This window comes from Pogoniulus pusillus, chromosome 13, assembly GCF_015220805.1.
Source record: "Pogoniulus pusillus isolate bPogPus1 chromosome 13, bPogPus1.pri, whole genome shotgun sequence".
Taxonomy (NCBI): Eukaryota; Metazoa; Chordata; class Aves; order Piciformes; family Lybiidae; genus Pogoniulus; species Pogoniulus pusillus.
The window spans coordinates 17,365,693-17,382,862 of record NC_087276.1 but is presented as its reverse complement, the minus strand read 5'-3'; the positions used below and the strand labels follow the sequence as shown (position 1 = coordinate 17,382,862).

At 60.6% G+C, this 17,170-nt stretch overlaps 1 protein-coding gene across 3 annotated transcripts; it reads left to right on the top strand.

The window, feature by feature from the left end:
• Positions 1-405: 405 nt before the first annotated feature.
• FBXL16 (F-box and leucine rich repeat protein 16) lies at positions 406-16,675 on the top strand. 3 transcript variants are annotated; one of them, XM_064153223.1, is made up of 6 exons: positions 406-541; positions 10,011-10,721; positions 11,381-11,889; positions 13,321-13,405; positions 14,223-14,286; positions 14,917-16,675. In XM_064153223.1, exons 2-6 carry the CDS (start codon positions 10,026-10,028, stop codon positions 15,063-15,065), a joined length of 1,503 nt encoding a protein of 500 aa, XP_064009293.1. In that variant the 5' UTR covers positions 406-541; positions 10,011-10,025; the 3' UTR covers positions 15,066-16,675. The 3 variants fall into 3 exon arrangements, with proteins under 3 accessions (XP_064009293.1, XP_064009295.1, XP_064009294.1); XM_064153225.1 differs by lacking the exon at positions 406-541 and adding an exon at positions 5,942-6,019; XM_064153224.1 differs by lacking the exon at positions 406-541 and having other exon boundaries at positions 10,002-10,721.
• Positions 16,676-17,170: the final 495 nt, after the last annotated feature.

The window sequence follows — 17,170 nt, the reverse complement described above, 5'->3', positions numbered from 1 at the left end:
TCCACCGATCTCTTACCGACGCCCGTGTCTCTTTAACGGGCCCCGCCGCGGACACCCGTGTGCGTGTGTGTGCGTGTGTGTGTGCGTGTGTGTGTGTGTGTGCGAGCAGCTCCCGGGGCTGGCTGGCAGCAGGGACCCCCACACACACACACACACCCCCCACCAGCAGCAGCCGTTCTCCATCCGTGCCCCCTCCCCAAGCCCCGGCCCCGGCCCCGTTTCCCCCCCCTCTCCTCGTTTATTTTCCCTGTTGTTCCAGGAGCTCGGGGCGGGGGCCGGGCAGGATCCGGCCCCTTTTCCCCCCCCCCTTTCTTTTTTTTTCTCCCAACCGGGATATTTTTGGGAGGGGAGGTTGTTGGGGAGGGTGGGGGGGGTGGGGGGGAGGGAGGGAGGAAAAGGGGTGGGGGGGGGAAGAGGAGAGGATTTTTTTTTTCCCGGTTTTTCTTCCCGCTGGATTTCCCCCCCCCCCCCTCCCCTTCTCCTGCCACCAAAAGAGGATTGGCACAAGGCATGGCATGAGATTCGGGAATCGCTGCTGGAGGTAAGGAATCGTTCGGGAATAAGAAGCTTGACAATACAAAGCCAGGCTCGGTGTCGGTGCCGGTGTCGGCGCCGGTGCCGGCACCGTCACCGACACCGTCACCGACCCCGACCCCTGCACCGCGAACCGCTCCCCCCCCCACCCCAACACCGCATCCCGCATCATGGAGCCGCGTTATATAACGGCGGTGGAGCCAGCCCGGCCCCGGTAACTCCCGGTCCGGTTTGTGCCCCCCACTCCCCCCCCATCCCCACCTACCCGGCTCCATCCTTCCCCATCCCTTCTTCCAGTAAGCTCAAGAGAGGATACTGGACGGTGTGGAAATCCAACCCACCCACCCCCCCCGCCGCTTCCCGGTGATGCTGACCCCCACCCCCCGCTTATTTGACAGTTTGAGGGGGTCAGGAGGTGCCCAGCATGGTTGGACATAACTGGATGGATGTTGGGGGGGGAAGTGGGGGCTGTTTTGGGGTGCGAAGGGAAATGGTTGTGAGGGATAGGGGCGGGGGGGGGCAGGGGTGTTGCTTGTTGTTGTTTCCCCTCCCCCTCCCTCCCCCCCGTTCAGCTGCCCCTTGTCCTCATTGATGGCACTACAGGACTCTTGGCACCCCCAGGGCTGTGCCTTGACACCCCAACACCTTGGGAGGGCTTCCTTTGGATGCAGGGTGGGGGACACTGGCACAGCTACCCCCACCCTATCCCCCCTTCCTGAGGACCAGGGGGTGGTCCCAACTGGGATGGGGCTGAGGGAACTGAGCCCTATAGTGGAGTCTCACTGAGCCCAGTCTGGGGCCAGGCACCCCCATCCCAGAAGCCCAGGAGGAGGTGGAGAGGCTGGGGGCAGGTTGCTTTGGTGGGACAAGGGCTGGAAGGGTACTTGTGTGAGGCCAACTGGTGCTGAGGGTGCTTGGGTGGACAAACTGGACTGGGATGGGGGAAACTGAGGCACGAGGTTGTGGCAGCAGCCAGGCAGAGACCCTCATGACCTCATCTGGGTCGGGGCTTGGGGGCTGCTGTGAGACACCAGGCCAAGGCTGCTTTGGTTCTTTAGCATCAGCCTGTGCTAACTGGGCATGGTGGTGCCCAGGCAGCAAAGTCCAGAGGAAACAGATGCTCCTGGGGATGCTGCTGACACAAGTCCTGCTCCAAGACTACCCTCTGCCCAATGGTACAGGAGGGCTTGGACCCCCTCAGCAGCACCTTGGCATTCAGCAGGGTGCAGAGAGGGTGCCGTGCCATGCTGGCATCTCCTCTCCTCTGGAAGCTGGGTGCTGATTTCACTCTGGCTACCGGGAAGAGGGAGGGAGGTGGCTCTGGAGCTGGGGGGGGCTGGCTGGAGCATCCATTTTTCATGAGCTGGGTATCTATTTTTCCCCGAGCTGGCTTCCCCCACATCGATCCCTTTGCTCTGTTCCCCGTGCCAGCAGCTCCACAGTGCTGGGGAGCAGCAGGATGAGCAAGCCTGGCACTGGCAACCTCCTGTCTCCCCAGATGCTGCTCCTGGGCACCGAGGGACCCTCAGGCCAAGGTGGCACATTCAGGAAGGCACGAGCAGGGACAGGGTCCCCTCATTCCCTCTGGTGGGGTCACCTGCATGTTGACCATCTGGTGGGGATGTGGCTGTGTTCCAGAGGGAACACTTCGAGTTTGGGAGCTGAAGGTTGCCTTCAGGCTCTGCAGGCTGAAGCTGAGCCTGGCTCAGGGTTTGGCAGCTCCATGACAAATCTGCAGTGCTCTTCCCTTTCCTCAGTTTCCCCATCCCCAAGCCAGGTACTGTGGGGATGGAGCAGCACCCAGAAGGGAGGATGGGGACCTGGGAAGCGAGTGGGTGCTGGTGGTGTGGGAGGCAGCAGGATGGGGCACGTGGGCAAGTGGGGCTCTTTCGGCAGCATCCCACCCCCGCCCAATCTCTGCCCACCTGCCACGGGGCCCTGTCACGTTTGCCGAGTGCTCCAGGCACAGAGGAGAGGCTGGGGCTGAAGGGGAGGGTGTCTGGGGAAGGAGTAGATCAGCAGAAGCCACTTCTCTGGGGTTTCTACCTACTGGAGGTGTGAGCCATGCCCAGTGCACATCCAGATGGCCTGATGGGGCTGTGCTGGGAGCAGGATCAGGTCACTGATTTTGCTTCTAGGATGCACTTAATGGCTTTTTGGAGCCTATGTTGACATTCAGAGGCCACAACCACCTGCATCAAAGAGTCTTGTGGCTGAACACTGTGCTGGCATTCAGGAAGCTGGTGGTCTAGGTGCTAGGCAGGTGTCTACCCACCTCACCCCAACCCCAGCTCCTGGCCAGATCCCCAAGCCCAGGGACAAAGGGATACCACTGCTTGAGTGGACACTGCCATGTCTGGAAGAGTGAAGGGTTTTGAGGAGATGCTCAAGTCCCAGTGGTACCCAAGGAGTTCAGGGACAGGAGGCCTGGGAACATCTGTGAGCCGTGGTCCCCTGGCTCCTCTCCTCATGGGATCTTCATTTATGTTCATATCTTTCTGGGCTCAAGAGGTGCAGAGCAGAAGGCTGCAACATGTTGAGTGCTGCTGATTAGGGTCTGGCTGAGCATACAACGAGGAGAGGCTGAGCTGGGCACAAGAGTTGCTGTGGCCTCTTCCCCTGGCCTTGGTCTATGGGTAGCAGTGAAAAGCTTGGCTGAAGCGTGAGGCTGGAGGAGCTGGGCACAGGGCAGCATGTGGAGGTCCAACTCTGCTTTGTGCATCTCCTCTTGGGTGGAGAGTTCATGCCAGGGGACATGGAACTATCTGGGGTGGGGAGGAAGGGCAGGACTTGGTGTGTTTGGGAGGTTTGGGTCCTAGCAGAGAAGAGAAGAGAAAAGCTGCTGCAGGAAAGGTTGGTGACAGTCAGAGTGGATCTCACTACCTGTTGCAAGGAGGGTTTGCCTTGCCAGGCCTGTGGGGACTGCAGCTTTGTCTCCTCTCTGCAGTTCCCCCACGCTGAGAGTTGAGGGGACAGCAGCTGCAGCTTCTGGTGTTATTGGCTAAGAGGTGTCCCTCAACTAAGCAGAGAACAGTGAGGACCTGAGAAGAGCTCAGTTAAGCAGAAAGTGGTGAGGACCTGAGTGCAGCTTGGCTTTGGCACCTCAGCTGGCATTTTCCCAGCTCCCTGGACATAGGACTGGCCCTGGAGAGCCTGGCTCCAGGTCTTGCCCTTCTGGGAGGCTGTGGGACAATGCAGACAGTGGTGCTGAGGAGCCTCTATCATGACAATTCTGCTGCCTGAGATCCAGTGGTGGATTCAGCAGTCAGCAGGAGCAGGACTCAAATCAGTTGTTTTCCCCGCCCCTTCAGAGCCCCTTTGTCCACTGCATATCAGGATGAGCTCTTTGCTGTTGTCAGAAGCCAACAAGGAAGGAGGAGAGCTACTCCCAAAGAGCTCTCAGGGTAGGCTCAGGAAGGAGTTTCTTGGGTCCCCCTCCAAAAGATTGCAGGTGTCCAGGGCTAGGCAGAGCAGTGAGGCCTGGTCCCCACTGTGAGCTCCTGGCTTGAACAGAGGAAGAACAGGTAGTGCCAAGTTTGGAGCTGTACTCTGAGCCTCTCCCAGCTGAGCTGTGTGAGTGCCAGGCCAGGGCACACAGATCTGCCTGTGCACAACCCCACATGCATAGCTTCTGCTGCCCAAGCACACTGCTGCCCCTCCATCTGCAGGGGGCTGCTGACTCCTCCAGCTCCTCCTGTGGCTCCTTTGCATTGCTGGGGTAACCTAAGCCCTCTGAAGGGATCTGGTCTGAGAGGATGTTGGTTGCACACCCACTCACAGAACCATGCAGTGGTTTGGTTTGGAAAGGCTCTCCAACTTCATCCAGTCCAACGAGCAACCCAGCACCACCATGGCCACCAAACCCTGGCCCCAGGTGCCATAGCCACAGGTGAACCCCTCCAGGCATGGGGACTCCACCACCTCCTGGGCAGCCTGGGCCAACCCCTGACCACTCTTGCAGCAAAGAAATATTTCCTCCTCTCCAACCCAGGCCTCCTCCAGCAGAATTTCAGGCCATTGCCTCTCCTTCTACCCTCTGAGACTAGGGAGCAGAGCCCAACCCCCAGCTGGCTGCTGCCTCCTCTCAGGGAGCTGCAGAGAGCAGGGAAGTCTCCCTGTGTCACAGGCAGCAGTCAGAGCTGCTAGGAGGGCAGGAGTCAGCTCACACGCCACCAAGAGCTGCCAGGGAAGGAAATCCGTGTGGCTGGGATGTCTTTATTACCACCATGTGCTTCGGTTGGCAGCTTCAGCAGCCCACCCCCTCCCCCCACCTCCTCCAACCAAGCCCGTGGCTGTCAGGCTGGGGCTGTCGGGCCGAGCTGAGGGAGCCATCACCCTCCGGAGTGCTGGACAAAGGCCTGGGCTGTAGTGCTGTGCCACAGCTCCGTCTCTCAGCTCTGTTTTCCCCCGCCCGTAGGAGCAAGTTGATTTGCTGCATTAGTAAAAATAGACAGGCTAATGAATTCAGCTGATGCAACCCGCGGCAGCCGCTGCTGCCTGTTTGTGTGTGCCTGGGGATGGGCGGCCCAGGGCCCCGCCTCCTGCTGGGGGCATCCACCGGCCCCTGGCGCTCCGACGGGGTGCTTGTGCCTGTGGCTGTGCATGTCTGGGGGTGCAGATAGGTGCAGATGTGTGTGTGTGTGTGTGTGTGCAGGGGGCCCTGGGCTGCTCACTGCCCAACTGCTCGCTCGCTCAAGCAGCGGCTCTGCAGGAACTGTTTTGCAGAAGGCTTGGATCTTGGAAGGACAATAAGAGCTTTGGGCCAGGCTGATGGAGCAGGAGAGGGGATTCCAGGGTGCAGCAGGGCCATGGTAGGGTCTTTTATAAGGATTCAGTAGGGCAAAAGTAGGATCTTTTATAAGGCCCTAGTGGAGCAGTAGTAGGATCTTTTATAAGGACCTGGTGGGGCAGTGGTAGGTCCTTACAGAGCCCTGCTAGGGCTAAAGTGGGGTTTCTTACAGGGATGTTGAAGCACAGCAGTGGATGGTGACAGGAACCCGGCAGGGCAGTGGTGGATGCGCACAGGGGCCATCGAGCTGGCGATGTCCCGCAGAGGCAGCTTGCGGGGGAAGCCGCCCTGGCGGCGCTGCTGTCCATGGTGCTGAATGAAGCAGCTGTCCGCGGTGCTGAGCGGGCACCGGCCTCGGTCCGCGGTGCTGAGCAGACCTGCAGAACCAAGGGTGCAGTGACTCCCACATCTGAGCAGTCCAAAGCCTCCATTGGACAGAGAGCCCAGCTGACCTGGAGTCCTCAGGGGGCTCTGACCTTCCAACCAGACCACCATGGGACAACTGCATGACCTCGTGTCTGACTGCCTGATCCAGTGTGTGACTGCCTGATCTAGAGGGTGCCTGCCTGAGCCAACAGGTTGACTACTTGATCCACTGGATAACTGTCTGATCCAGTGTGTGACTGCCTGATCTAGAGGGTGCCTGCCTGAGCCAACAGGTTGACTACTTGATCCACTGGATAACTGTCTGATCCAGTGAGTGACTGCCTGATCCAGTGTGTGACTGCCTGGTCCAGTATGTGACTGTCTGGCCCAACAGGTTGGCTACCTGATGGCTGAGCCAGAAATTGTCCTCTGCCACAGCCTGGGGTTCCCCAGCAAATAGCCAGGGAAGGGTGGCACTGCCAGGGAAGTGTGATCATCTCTCCAAGCCTTTGAGGCCCTTGTGTCTCTTCAGAGGTGCTTCAGTCCCCAGCTTCCCAGCAGCTTCCATCGTACTCCTCCCTGCATACCCTTCTGCTGTGTCACTTTGGCAGCAAGAGGCTTTCAGACCCCTTCTTTCTCCTCTCTTCCTGCGTCAAGGCCGCCCCCCAGCACTGCATCATGGCTCAGAGAGGGTGACAAACCCCTGGTGAATGAAGCTGCCTGCGCTGGCAGTGACGTTCCCTGGGAAATGTGCACCCTGGAGTGAAGTCAGGAGACTGAAAGAGTTTGCCCTTTGCTTTTGTCAGGTTTCCTCCCACTGCAGATTGGGACCTGGTGCTCCTCTGCTGGTAGATGCCTCCCTCATGAGCTTTGGCCTGTGAGAGCAGAGGGTGATTGCTCAGAGGGAGTCCCTTCCTGTGAGATCCCAGAGTTAGGATGTTGAACCAAATGCTGGACATTCCTGCTGCTGCTGTTGCTGGTGGCCTGATCACTCAATCTGCAAAAAGCAAGGTTATGGGGAGAGGAGTAAAGCCCAAATCTCTGCTCTCCTGCTGCCTTGAGATGGCCAAAAAGTGTATGGAGGTGCTCATGTTGCTGCTCAGTTGCTCTGCACTGGCACTTCCATGGCAGCTGGCTTCATATCTCCCTGTCTCTTCTCTGTTCAGCGGGTTGAGGGGAAGGCCTAGGGCAGGGCAAGAGTGGTATTGGTCATCCCAGCAGGCAGCAAATCTGGTCAGGTGAGATGTGGCACTTGAGCTTTGGAGCACTGTGGCCTCAGCTCCAGGGTGTAGGAACCTGAAGGGGATGCTTGGTAGCAGGCAAGGGCTTTCCTGCAGCAGCAAAAGGCAGATGCCAGTGCTGCCCCATGATGCCAGAGATGGAGGAGAAAGCAGGTCACCTTCTGTGGGCTGGGATCCTCCCTCCAAGCACAGTCCTGCTGCTTTTGGGGGTGCTAGAAACCCCCAGATCCTTGCCTGACCGTTTCCCTGGGGAGATTTAGACAACCACTCTGCCTGCCTGGCTCCCACTGCCACTGTCTGGAGCCTGCTAGTGCTCAGGAGGCCTGAACTTTCAGCTGCCTTTAAGTGTGAAGTGACCTCCCAGCTCACTCACATTTTGGGGTCTCTGTGAGCCAGACAGTGCCCAGGGACCTGGCCCAGCCTCCCAAGGCAAGACTGGGAAAGCTGCTGAACCCCTAAGCCTCCACCAGCCTGAGCCTGGCTTCAAGGACCAGACGAGGTCTGAGCTGTTTGGAACTCTTGCCAACACCTCCTGCTGGCTGCATTTCTGTCCAGCCACTTGTCAGCATCTGGCTCCTCCTGTGACTGTGCCCTTGGGCACCTGAAGCCCCAGACTGCCCCTCTGCCATCACCTGTCCTCTCTCTGGGGGTGGCCACAGCTTTGGCTGTGGGAGGCATGCAGGAGTGACAGCATTTCCATGCTGCCTGGGGTCACCTGTTTGGATTTGCGATGTGAGGCTGTGTCATACACCTTGGACACTGCTCTGGTTGCTTCCCTAACTGCAGACAAGTGCCCAGGTTTGGAGTTTCTGCCTTCTTTACCCTCTTCTTCACCTGCTTTCAACTGAGTTTAAGATGTCCAAGCAGCAAAGGCTCAGCTATTCCCTCAAGCAGCATGAGTGGAGGCAGAGAGAGGAGGCTGCAGCCACACAGGGATTGGCATCGGTCTGTTTGCACAGGCCTGTGGTCATCCCCTGGCTCTGCGCTGCCACTGGGCTGGGCTGTCTACAGGCAGCTCCATGCCACTGTGAGAGACACCTCAGCAGCTCCCACCGCTCCCACCCTGGCCCCAGCAGCTCCCACCACTGTCACCCTGGCCCTGGCACCTCACACCACTCTCACCCTGGCCCCAGCAGCTCCCACCACTGTCACCCTGGCCCTGGCAGCTCACACCAGTCCAACTTTTCCAGCTCAAAGCTGGAGAAGGCCTGAGCAACCTGGGCTAGTGGGAGGTGTCCCTGTCCATGGCACGGGGGTCGTACATGGACATCTTTAAGGGCTCTTCCAACCCAGCCATGGTTCCGTGACTCTGTGGTCCCACCAGTCACCACCAGATGGATGCGGCAGCCATCCCTGACGGCTTGGAAACCGCGTCCATGGCTCAGAAGCTGCTTCCCTAAGCTCCAGTTCCTCCTCACTGTGTTCCCAGAGGCTTTCCAGGAGCTCAGTGTCTTCAGGGCAAATGGGATGCATGCAGGGTGGGCAGAGAAACTGGCAGAAGTCCGTGCCAGGCACTGGCTGGGGCAGGAGTTGTGAGGTGGGGGCTGAGCTCCCATCAATTATTCACCTCTGTATTTATAGAAGGAAATGTGTTGAATAATGGATGGGGGCCACCGGGGAGCAGGGCTGGCTGCTGCTGAAATATTTATGGGCCTGCTTTGCTGGGTGCCACCAGGCTGCTGCGGGGCTCAGCAGGGCTCGGCCAGGCTCCTGGTGGCATGGGCTTGGTGCCAGCACCAGGCTGGCACAGCCACCATGGGCAGCTCAGCTTCGTTGCTGCTGCCTCCTGTCACCTCCAGCTCTATGATCTGAGGCTGGAAGCCCTCTGCTGTGAGGCCAGGCTGGGACAGTTGGGGATGTTCAGCCTGCAGAGGAGAAGGCTCCAGGGAGACCTCCTGGTGGCCTTTCAGAAGGTAAAGAGGGATTAGGGAGCTGGGGACAGAGTTTTGAGCAGGGCCTGTTGTGGCAGGCCGAGGGGGAATGATTTGAACTGCAAGAGGGAGATTGAGAGTGGAGAGAAGGGAGAATGGTTTGGCACTGATTGTGGGGAGGCTTCCCAGAGAGGTGGGAGCTGCCCCATGGCTGGCACCACTGCAGGTCAGGTTGTGTGACGCTGTGAGCAGCCTGCTCTGGGTGGGCATGTCCCTGCACTACATGTCCCTGGGCTTTTAAAGGTCCCTTCCAATCCGAACCAGTCCATCTCTGACTTCTTTTCCAAGCCCACGATGACTGTGGTGGAGGCTCTGTCACTGCATGTCGGTGGAGAGCTGCTGATCTCCTAGTGAGACAACGCTGGCTGGCCAGGGGCAGCTTGGCCAGGCTGCTGGGACAGGGAGTTCTGGCAGCCACAGCAGGCTCAGGTTTGCTGTGACAAGAGGGAGAGGAGAGCCAAGAGGCTTAGCTCAGGGCCAGGACTCCTCAGGAGGCTCTGGAGCAGAGGGGTCCCTGCAGCCCCAGTGTCAGGCAGCAGGTAGCCCTCGCTGCCTATTCTGCCATCCTGCTCCATCCCCCATTGCTGGCTGGATCCCAGGATCCAAGAGGGCTATGAAAGTCTGGGAACAAATCTCCATCTGTCTCCCATCATGGAGGATACAAAGGCCTCATGGCCCCTTGGAGGACCGTGTTCCACTGGGGCTGTGTCCAGAGGTCCTGCACCACCATGCCACCTTGTGTCTTCATGCCAGATCTCCATCCCACACCAGTGCCATCGCATTTCTCAGCCCTGCCCAGGGACAGGACTGACACTGGCACAGGTTTGCCCAGGGAGGTTGTGGTTCTGTGATTCTGTGATCCACAACCTCCCCGGGCGTGATTTTGTCATCCTGTAATCCACAGCCTCCCTGGAAGTGTTGAAGGCCAGGCTGGATGAGGCCTTGAGCAGCCTGGGCTGGTGAGAGGTGTCCCTGCCTGTGGCAGGGAGTTGAAACTGGATGACCTTGAAACTTCCTCCCAAACCAAACCATTCTATGAATCTATGACCTCCAGGACCCCCATCCCCACCAGTGCCACGTTTCCCAGCTCTGTCCACCCTCCCTTCAGCCCTCTCACCCACTCACCACCACCACCCTGCTATGTTACAGAGAGACCTGTGGAAGATGTCGAACCCGAGAAACGGCGACACCAAGCCCCCATGTTTGCCCCGCAATGGACTGGTGAAGATCCCCACTCAACCCAACGGCCTCGGCTCTGCCAGCATCACCAAAGGCACCCCCGCCGTCAAGAACCGCCTGTGCCAGCCTTCCTCTGTGCCTGCCATCCTCAGCCCAGCCTTAGCCCACCACAGCGACCTGCCCATCCCCAGCCTGGCCTCCCCGCTCTCCTTGGCCGCTCTGGGCGGCGTCTCCTCCCCTGCCGGCGCCTCCTTGGTGGGACTGAGCACGAGCGAAGGCTCGGAGCAGCCCTCCCCGGAGCGGCTGCCGGGGTCGCCCTCGGAGAGGCAGCTGGCAGTGGACGAGAAGATTCTCAACCGCTTGTTCTGGTACTTTTCGGCATGCGAGAAGTGCGTCCTGGCGCAGGTGTGCAAGGCCTGGCGGAGGGTGCTCTACCAGCCCAAGTTCTGGGTGGGTTTGACCCCCGTCCTGCACACCAAAGAGCTCTACAACGTCCTGCCCGGTGGAGAGAAGGAGTTTGTCAGCCTGCAGGGCTTCGCCGTGCGCGGCTTCGAGGGCTTCTGCCTGGTGGGCGTCTCCGATCTGGACATTTGTGAGTTCATTGACAACTATCCCCTCTCCAAGAAGGGGGTCAAGTCCATGAGCCTTAAGAGGTCAACCATCACTGATGCAGGCCTGGAGGTAGGTGAAGGCAGCGAGGTGACCAAGGTGGTTGAGATGCGGCAGTCCCTGGGGACAGGGCTGCAGGCAGAGCTTTGGCTGGCCACCAAGCGAGGAGCAGGCAGGTGGCACGGCCACCCCATGGGGGTGGGCAACATCAGGAGTCCCTGTCTGGATCACAGGATGGGCTGCAGCCTGCACTGGGCAGGGATTGAGGGTGCTGGTGTTGGTGGAGGTGGCTGCCTGTGGATGCTGCCGCCAAGGTGATCGCACTGTGTGGGGAGTGGACAGTGGTGGGATGGGGATAATCTTGTTTGGCTGGCTGCTGCTCCGCAAAAAGGAGTCACCTGTGGGTCAGACGGGGATTGGGCAACTCTGCATGGGGCCGGGCAAGGCCCTCACCACTGTGTGATGGCCAAACGCAGCATCAGCTGCTCTACAGCTGCACCGTCCCAAAGCAGAGCACAGCCTGGGACCGAGGGGCTGCGGTCAGTGGGTCCCTTCCTGTCCCCTCCTGGGACATGTCCTGGAGCAAGGCTTCGCTCCACCGCCAGGGGGAGACAGGGAGCAGTCCGGACCCACACAAGCCTGGAAGCATCCGGGCTCGAGAACGAGCCGAGGTGCGGGCACGGTGCGGGCAGCGGCGCCCGGAGTGCCCTGACCCGCCGCTGCCTCGGCAGGTGATGCTGGAGCAGATGCAGGGCGTGGTGAGGCTGGAGCTGTCGGGCTGCAACGACTTCACGGAGGCCGGGTTGTGGTCCAGCCTCAACGCCCGCATCACGGCGCTGAGCGTCAGCGACTGCATCAACGTGGCCGACGATGCCATCGCTGCCATCTCCCAGCTGCTGCCCAACCTCACCGAGCTCAACCTGCAGGCCTACCACGTGACGGACACGGCCCTGGCATACTTCACCGCCAAGCAGGGCTACACCACCCACACCCTGCGCCTCAACTCCTGCTGGGAGATCACCAACCACGGCGTGGTCAACATGGTGCACAGCCTGCCCAACCTGAGCGTGCTCAGCCTCTCCGGATGCTCCAAGGTCACCGACGACGGCGTCGAGCTGGTGGCCGAGAACCTGCGCAAGCTGCGCAGCCTCGACCTGTCCTGGTGCCCTCGCATCACCGACATGGCCCTGGAGTACATCGCCTGCGACCTGCACAAGCTGGAGGAGCTGGTGCTGGACAGGTAGGGAGCCGCTCCGAGCCGCGCCGAGCCGTGCCGAGCCGTGCCGAGCCGCTCCAAGCCGTGCCGAGCCGTGCCGAGCCGCTCCGAGCCGTGCCGAGCCGTGCCGAGCCGCTCCGAGCCGCTCCGAGCCGTGCCGAGCCGTGCCGAGCCGCTCCGAGCCGTGCCGAGCCGTGCCGAGCCGCTCCGAGCCGTGCCGAGCTGAGCTGAGCGGCGCCGAGCCGTGCCGAGCCGTGCCGAGCGGCGCCAAGGCGTCTCCTGTCATGCCGTGCCACGCCATGCCGGCATGTCAGGCTTAGCGGTGCCATGCCATGCCAAGCCATGCTGAGAAGTGATGAGCAGACCCCAGGTGTGCCATGCCGTGCTGTTATGTCACACTGAGCTGTGCCATGCCATCCCATGCCAAGCCATGCTGAGAAACGATGAGCAGTGTCAAGGCATGCTGTACCATGCCACGCTGTGCTGTCATGACATTTAGAGCTGTGCCATGCTGAGCCATGCTGAGCAGTGCCAAGGCATGCTGTCAGGCCATACCATGTCAGGCTATGCCATACCATGCTGTTGTGCCATGTTAATCTGTGTCACGCTAGGTCACACCATGTTGAGGCCATGCCATCCCAGGCCATGCTGAGGCATGACAAGCAGTGCCAAGGACAATGTGATGCCATGCCAAACCATGTCATATCATGTTATGTTGTCATGCCATCCCGTGTCACAGCATCCTGAGGTCTTTCATGCCAGGACAAGACATGTTGGGGGCATGCCAAGCAGTGGACAAGGCATGTTGTGCCATGTCAAGCCATGGTATCCCATGCCATATCATATTGTCATGTCATGCTGAGGCTGTGCTGTGCCATGCCATGCCATGCTGAGGAATGTTGAGCAGTCCTAAGGCATGTCATGCCATATAATACCATGGCAAAGGCAACAGATGCCATGCCATGCTGTCATGCTATGCCATGGCATGTGAAGGTGTGCCATGCTATGCCATGGCATGTGAAAGTGTGCCATGCCATGCCACATCGTGCTGGGGCTATGCCATGCTGAGGCACCCCAAGCCATACTAAGGTGCATCATGGCATAGCATTCTGAGCTGAGGCATTCTGTGCCGTGCCAAACCATGCTGAGGCATGCCAAGCAGTGCCAAGGCAATGCCACAACAGATGCTATGCTAAGCCATCCCATGCCATTCCATACCATACCATGCCATGTGGAACCATGCCACAGCATGTCATACCATGCTACACTGCATCATGCCATGTGGAACCACACCATGCTATGCTCAGCTGTGCCATGCCAAACTGAGCCATTCTGGACCATACCAAGGCCATGTCACATGTTGCCATTCTGTACCACGCCAAGCCACAGTGGGGGCAGTGAGTGCAGCCTGATGCCCTGCTCGTGGCCAGGCTCTGAGCTGCCTTGTACCCACAGGTGCGTGCGGATCACTGACACTGGCCTCAGCTACCTGTCCACTATGTCCTCCCTGCGGAGCCTCTACCTGCGCTGGTGCTGCCAGGTAGGTGCCAGAGAGCACACAGCTGTGCCTGTCCCAGCTGGCATACAGGGAGGGCGGGCAGAGCAGCTGACACCTCCCTGGAGATGGGCCTCCAGCTCAGAGTGGGCACCTCAGGCTGGATGGAGACTCCACCACCATTTGGTGCCAGGAGGTGGAGAAGGGATGGGGCTGAGTTCTCTTGTGAGCTCAGCAGGACTCAGCCTTGGCATCTTCCCCCCAGCACCCTGATCTTGTGCCCAGCTCTCTGCCCTAGCACCCAGTTCCCTGCCCACTCACCCTGGCCTGGCACCCTGGCCCAGCATGCAGTTCCCTGAACCAACATCCTGCACTCTGTCCCTATGCCCAACACCCTGCCTCCTGCCCTGGCACCCTTCCCCAGCTCCCTACCCCTTCAGCCAGCACCCAGCCACAGTATCCTGCTCCTATTCCAGCATCCGTCTCCCTGGCCAGCACCCTTGTCTCAGCATCCAAGCCCAGCATCCTGCCCCTGCCTCAGTACCCATTTCCCTACCCCAGTACACAGTTCCCAGCACCCAGCCTCACAACCTGAGCTCTCTGTCCTGGCACCCAGCCCCAGTACCTAGCTCCCTGTCTCAGTGCCCACTTCCTCTCCTAGCACCCAGCATCCTGCCCCATACACCCAGCTCCTGTTCCAGCACCCAGCTCCCTGCCCTAGCACCCAGCACACAGCTCCCAGCATCAACTCCCAGCATCCTGCTCCTGCCCCAGCCGTACTGACCCCCCCAGCTTCAGAGTGGGCACCCCCGTGGAGCCCCCAGATCGGCCCCACTCCACTCCCATCCCATCTCTTTTCCAGGTGCAGGATTTTGGCCTGAAGCATCTCCTGGGCATGGGCAGCCTCAGGCTCCTTTCACTGGCTGGTGAGCTCCCTCCCGCTCCCCTGGCTGGGCTGCCTGGGTGCCCCCCGGCTGTGGGGATGGGGACAGACCTGGGGACATCCAGCACCCCCCAAACCTGCTCCAAGCCCACTTCCAGGGGTCAGCCCTTGGCTGGGCTTTTGGAGTGCTGAAGTTCTGGGGCGGTGGTGTAGGAGGATTGTGGCTTTGGGGTGGTGTTCGGTGGGGACGAAGGGTTTGGAGGTGTAACTGTGGGAGGATGATGGGTTTGGGGGTGTTGGTTTGGGGAAGGTGTTGGGTTTGGGGGAATGATGAGTTTGAGGGTGTTGTTTGAGGGGAATGATGGGTTTGGGGTGTCTTTGAGGGGGGTGATGAGTTTGGGGGTGTCATTTGCGGGGATGATGGGTTTGAGGGTGTTGTTTTGGGGGGTGATGGGTTTGGCAGTGTCGTTTGCAGGGTGATGGGCTTGGGGGTGTTGTTTTTGGGGGGTGATGTTTTGGAGGTGTCGAGAGGGTTCTGGGTGCTATTTCTTTAAGGTGCTGTGGGGGTTGGGTCCCGGTTTTGGGGTGCTGGTGTGTTTGCTTGGGAGGCATGCTATTTTAGAGGGGGGGGCGTTGGCAGGCCTGGGTGCCAATCTCGGCCACGCCCTCACAGGTTGCCCCTTGCTGACCACCACGGGGCTGTCTGGGCTGGTGCAACTGCAGGAGCTGGAGGAGCTGGAGCTCACCAACTGCCCCGGGGCCACCCCGGAGCTCTTCAAGTACTTCTCGCAGCACCTCCCCTGCTGCATGGTCATCGAGTAGCGCCGGGCACAGCGCCGGGCACAGCGCCTGGCACAGCCCAGCGCCCGCCCCAGCGCCACCCCCCTCCCACAGCGTCCACCCCGCTCCTTGCCAGCTGCCGGGGGACTCTCAGCACGCCGCTGACCCCGGGCACCCCCTTCACCCACCCCCCGAGGGACGTGGGGCTCCTAGAGGGGGGTGCAGAACACAAAGGACGTCATAGTCAGCCCCCGCCGGAGCCTCCCTGTACATTGTCCCCCAACACCGCTGCCGCCTGCCCCCTGCCCAATGTCTTGCCGGTGCCCTCTGGATGGACGGATGGGCACCACGGAAACCCAGCGTGGGACGGAAGTGGAGGGGCGACCCCATCCTGCACACATCCTGCTGCCACTCCAGTGTCAAGATGCCAGGTGGCCCTGCCACCAAGGATGCCCCCAAGATGGCAGATGGCTCTACCACCAAGGATGCCCCCAAGATGCCAGGTGGCCCTACCACCAAGGATGCCCCCAAGATGCCAGGTGGCCCTACCACCAAGAATGTCCTCAGAATGCCAGGTGGCCAAGGATGCTTCCAAGAAGAAGGTGCCACCAAGTATGTCTTCAAGATGCCAGGTGGCCCTACTACCAAGGATGTCCCCAAGATGCCAGGTGGCCAAGGATGCTTCCAAGATGGCAGGTGCCTCTGCCACCAAGGATGTCCCCAAGATGCCAGGTGGCCCTACCACCAAGGATGCCCCCAAGATGGCAAGTGGACCCAGCAACAAGAATGCCCCCAGGATGGCAGCTGGGGATCAGAGGATGCTCTTGAGGTGCAGCAGATGCTTCGGGGATGGGCGAGAGGACGAAGCTTGGGTTTGGCCCCTGTGGGTGGCAGCAGAGGCTGGATGAGTTCCTTTAAACGCCCCCCCCCCGGGTCACTGAGCCATCTCCCCCCGTGCTGTGTGTGCCCCCTCGCCCCCGGCACTGCCCGTGGGGTGCCCGGCGCTTCCCCCTGGTCACTGGGATGTTCTCCCCCGCCCCCGCATGCTCGCTTGCTTCAGTCTTGTGGTACGGCAGGCGTCGGGGCACCCGGGGGGCACTCGGGGGGCACGGTGACAAAGTGACAGCCCCCGCTCGGCCCCTCCACACGGCTTTGCTCTGCTCGGATCCTCCCCCGGGAGCCTTGGCAAGCCTCTCTCTTCCCTCGCCCTGGGCACCCCGCCGTACCCTGGCTGAAGCGAGGGTGCTCGGATGTGCCACCAAGGAGTGACCTGGCTGGCATGGGGCATCCTGGAGGGCTGAGGCCAAGTCAGAGCAACCATGGGGACACTAGCGACAGAGAGCCAAGGCGGGAGGTGGCACCTAGGACACGTTGCCGCTGCCCACCACTCTTCCAGCTTAGAAAGCCATCGTCCCGATGCCAACTGCAAGCTGGGGGGGACGGGACGGACCCCTAGGTCAAGTCGAAGCGTGCACAGGGCTGGGGTGCCCACAGGGCTTGGTGGCTGCCCTCCTGCTGCCAGCCTGGCTGCCCACGTGGCTCCGGGAGGAGCGTGGGCAGGGCTGCGGACACTGGCAGGGGCTCGGGCAGGGGCACGGACACGCTTCGGTTCGGTTTGCCTTTGTAGCGGGCGGGAAGGAACTGCTGCACCAGCCCTGCCTCCTGCCCTCCTCTGTCCGAAACGCCTCCCCCTGGCACTCAAACGCCGCACGGCAGCCGCCGAGCCCTTGGCAAGGGGCGTTCGGAGCTCACCAGGAGGCACTGCGCCGTGGAACAGGGTGGCATTGCCAGGGCGTGGAGCACAAACATGCACCCCAAACCCACTGGTGCCCGTGGGTTGGGCAGGGCCGTGGTGCTTGGAGGGCAACCGCCACCACCATCCCTCCCAGCCCCTGAAGATGCCAGCTGTAGTTGGGGGGTGTCACCAGCCTTGTGCAGCTTCACGGTCTGACAGCACAAGGGCAGCCCCGGAGCTGGGTGCCCCCTAACCCCCAGAGCACCACCCCGCAGGGTACCCCAGTGTCTCCTTGCAGAGTCATTCCACCATGTACCACCTAAACCCATCACACAGGGCACCTCTAACGCCTCTCAGGCAGCCCCTCACTTCAGTGCCCCCCCAAAGTCCCCCAGTCCATCTCTACAACCAC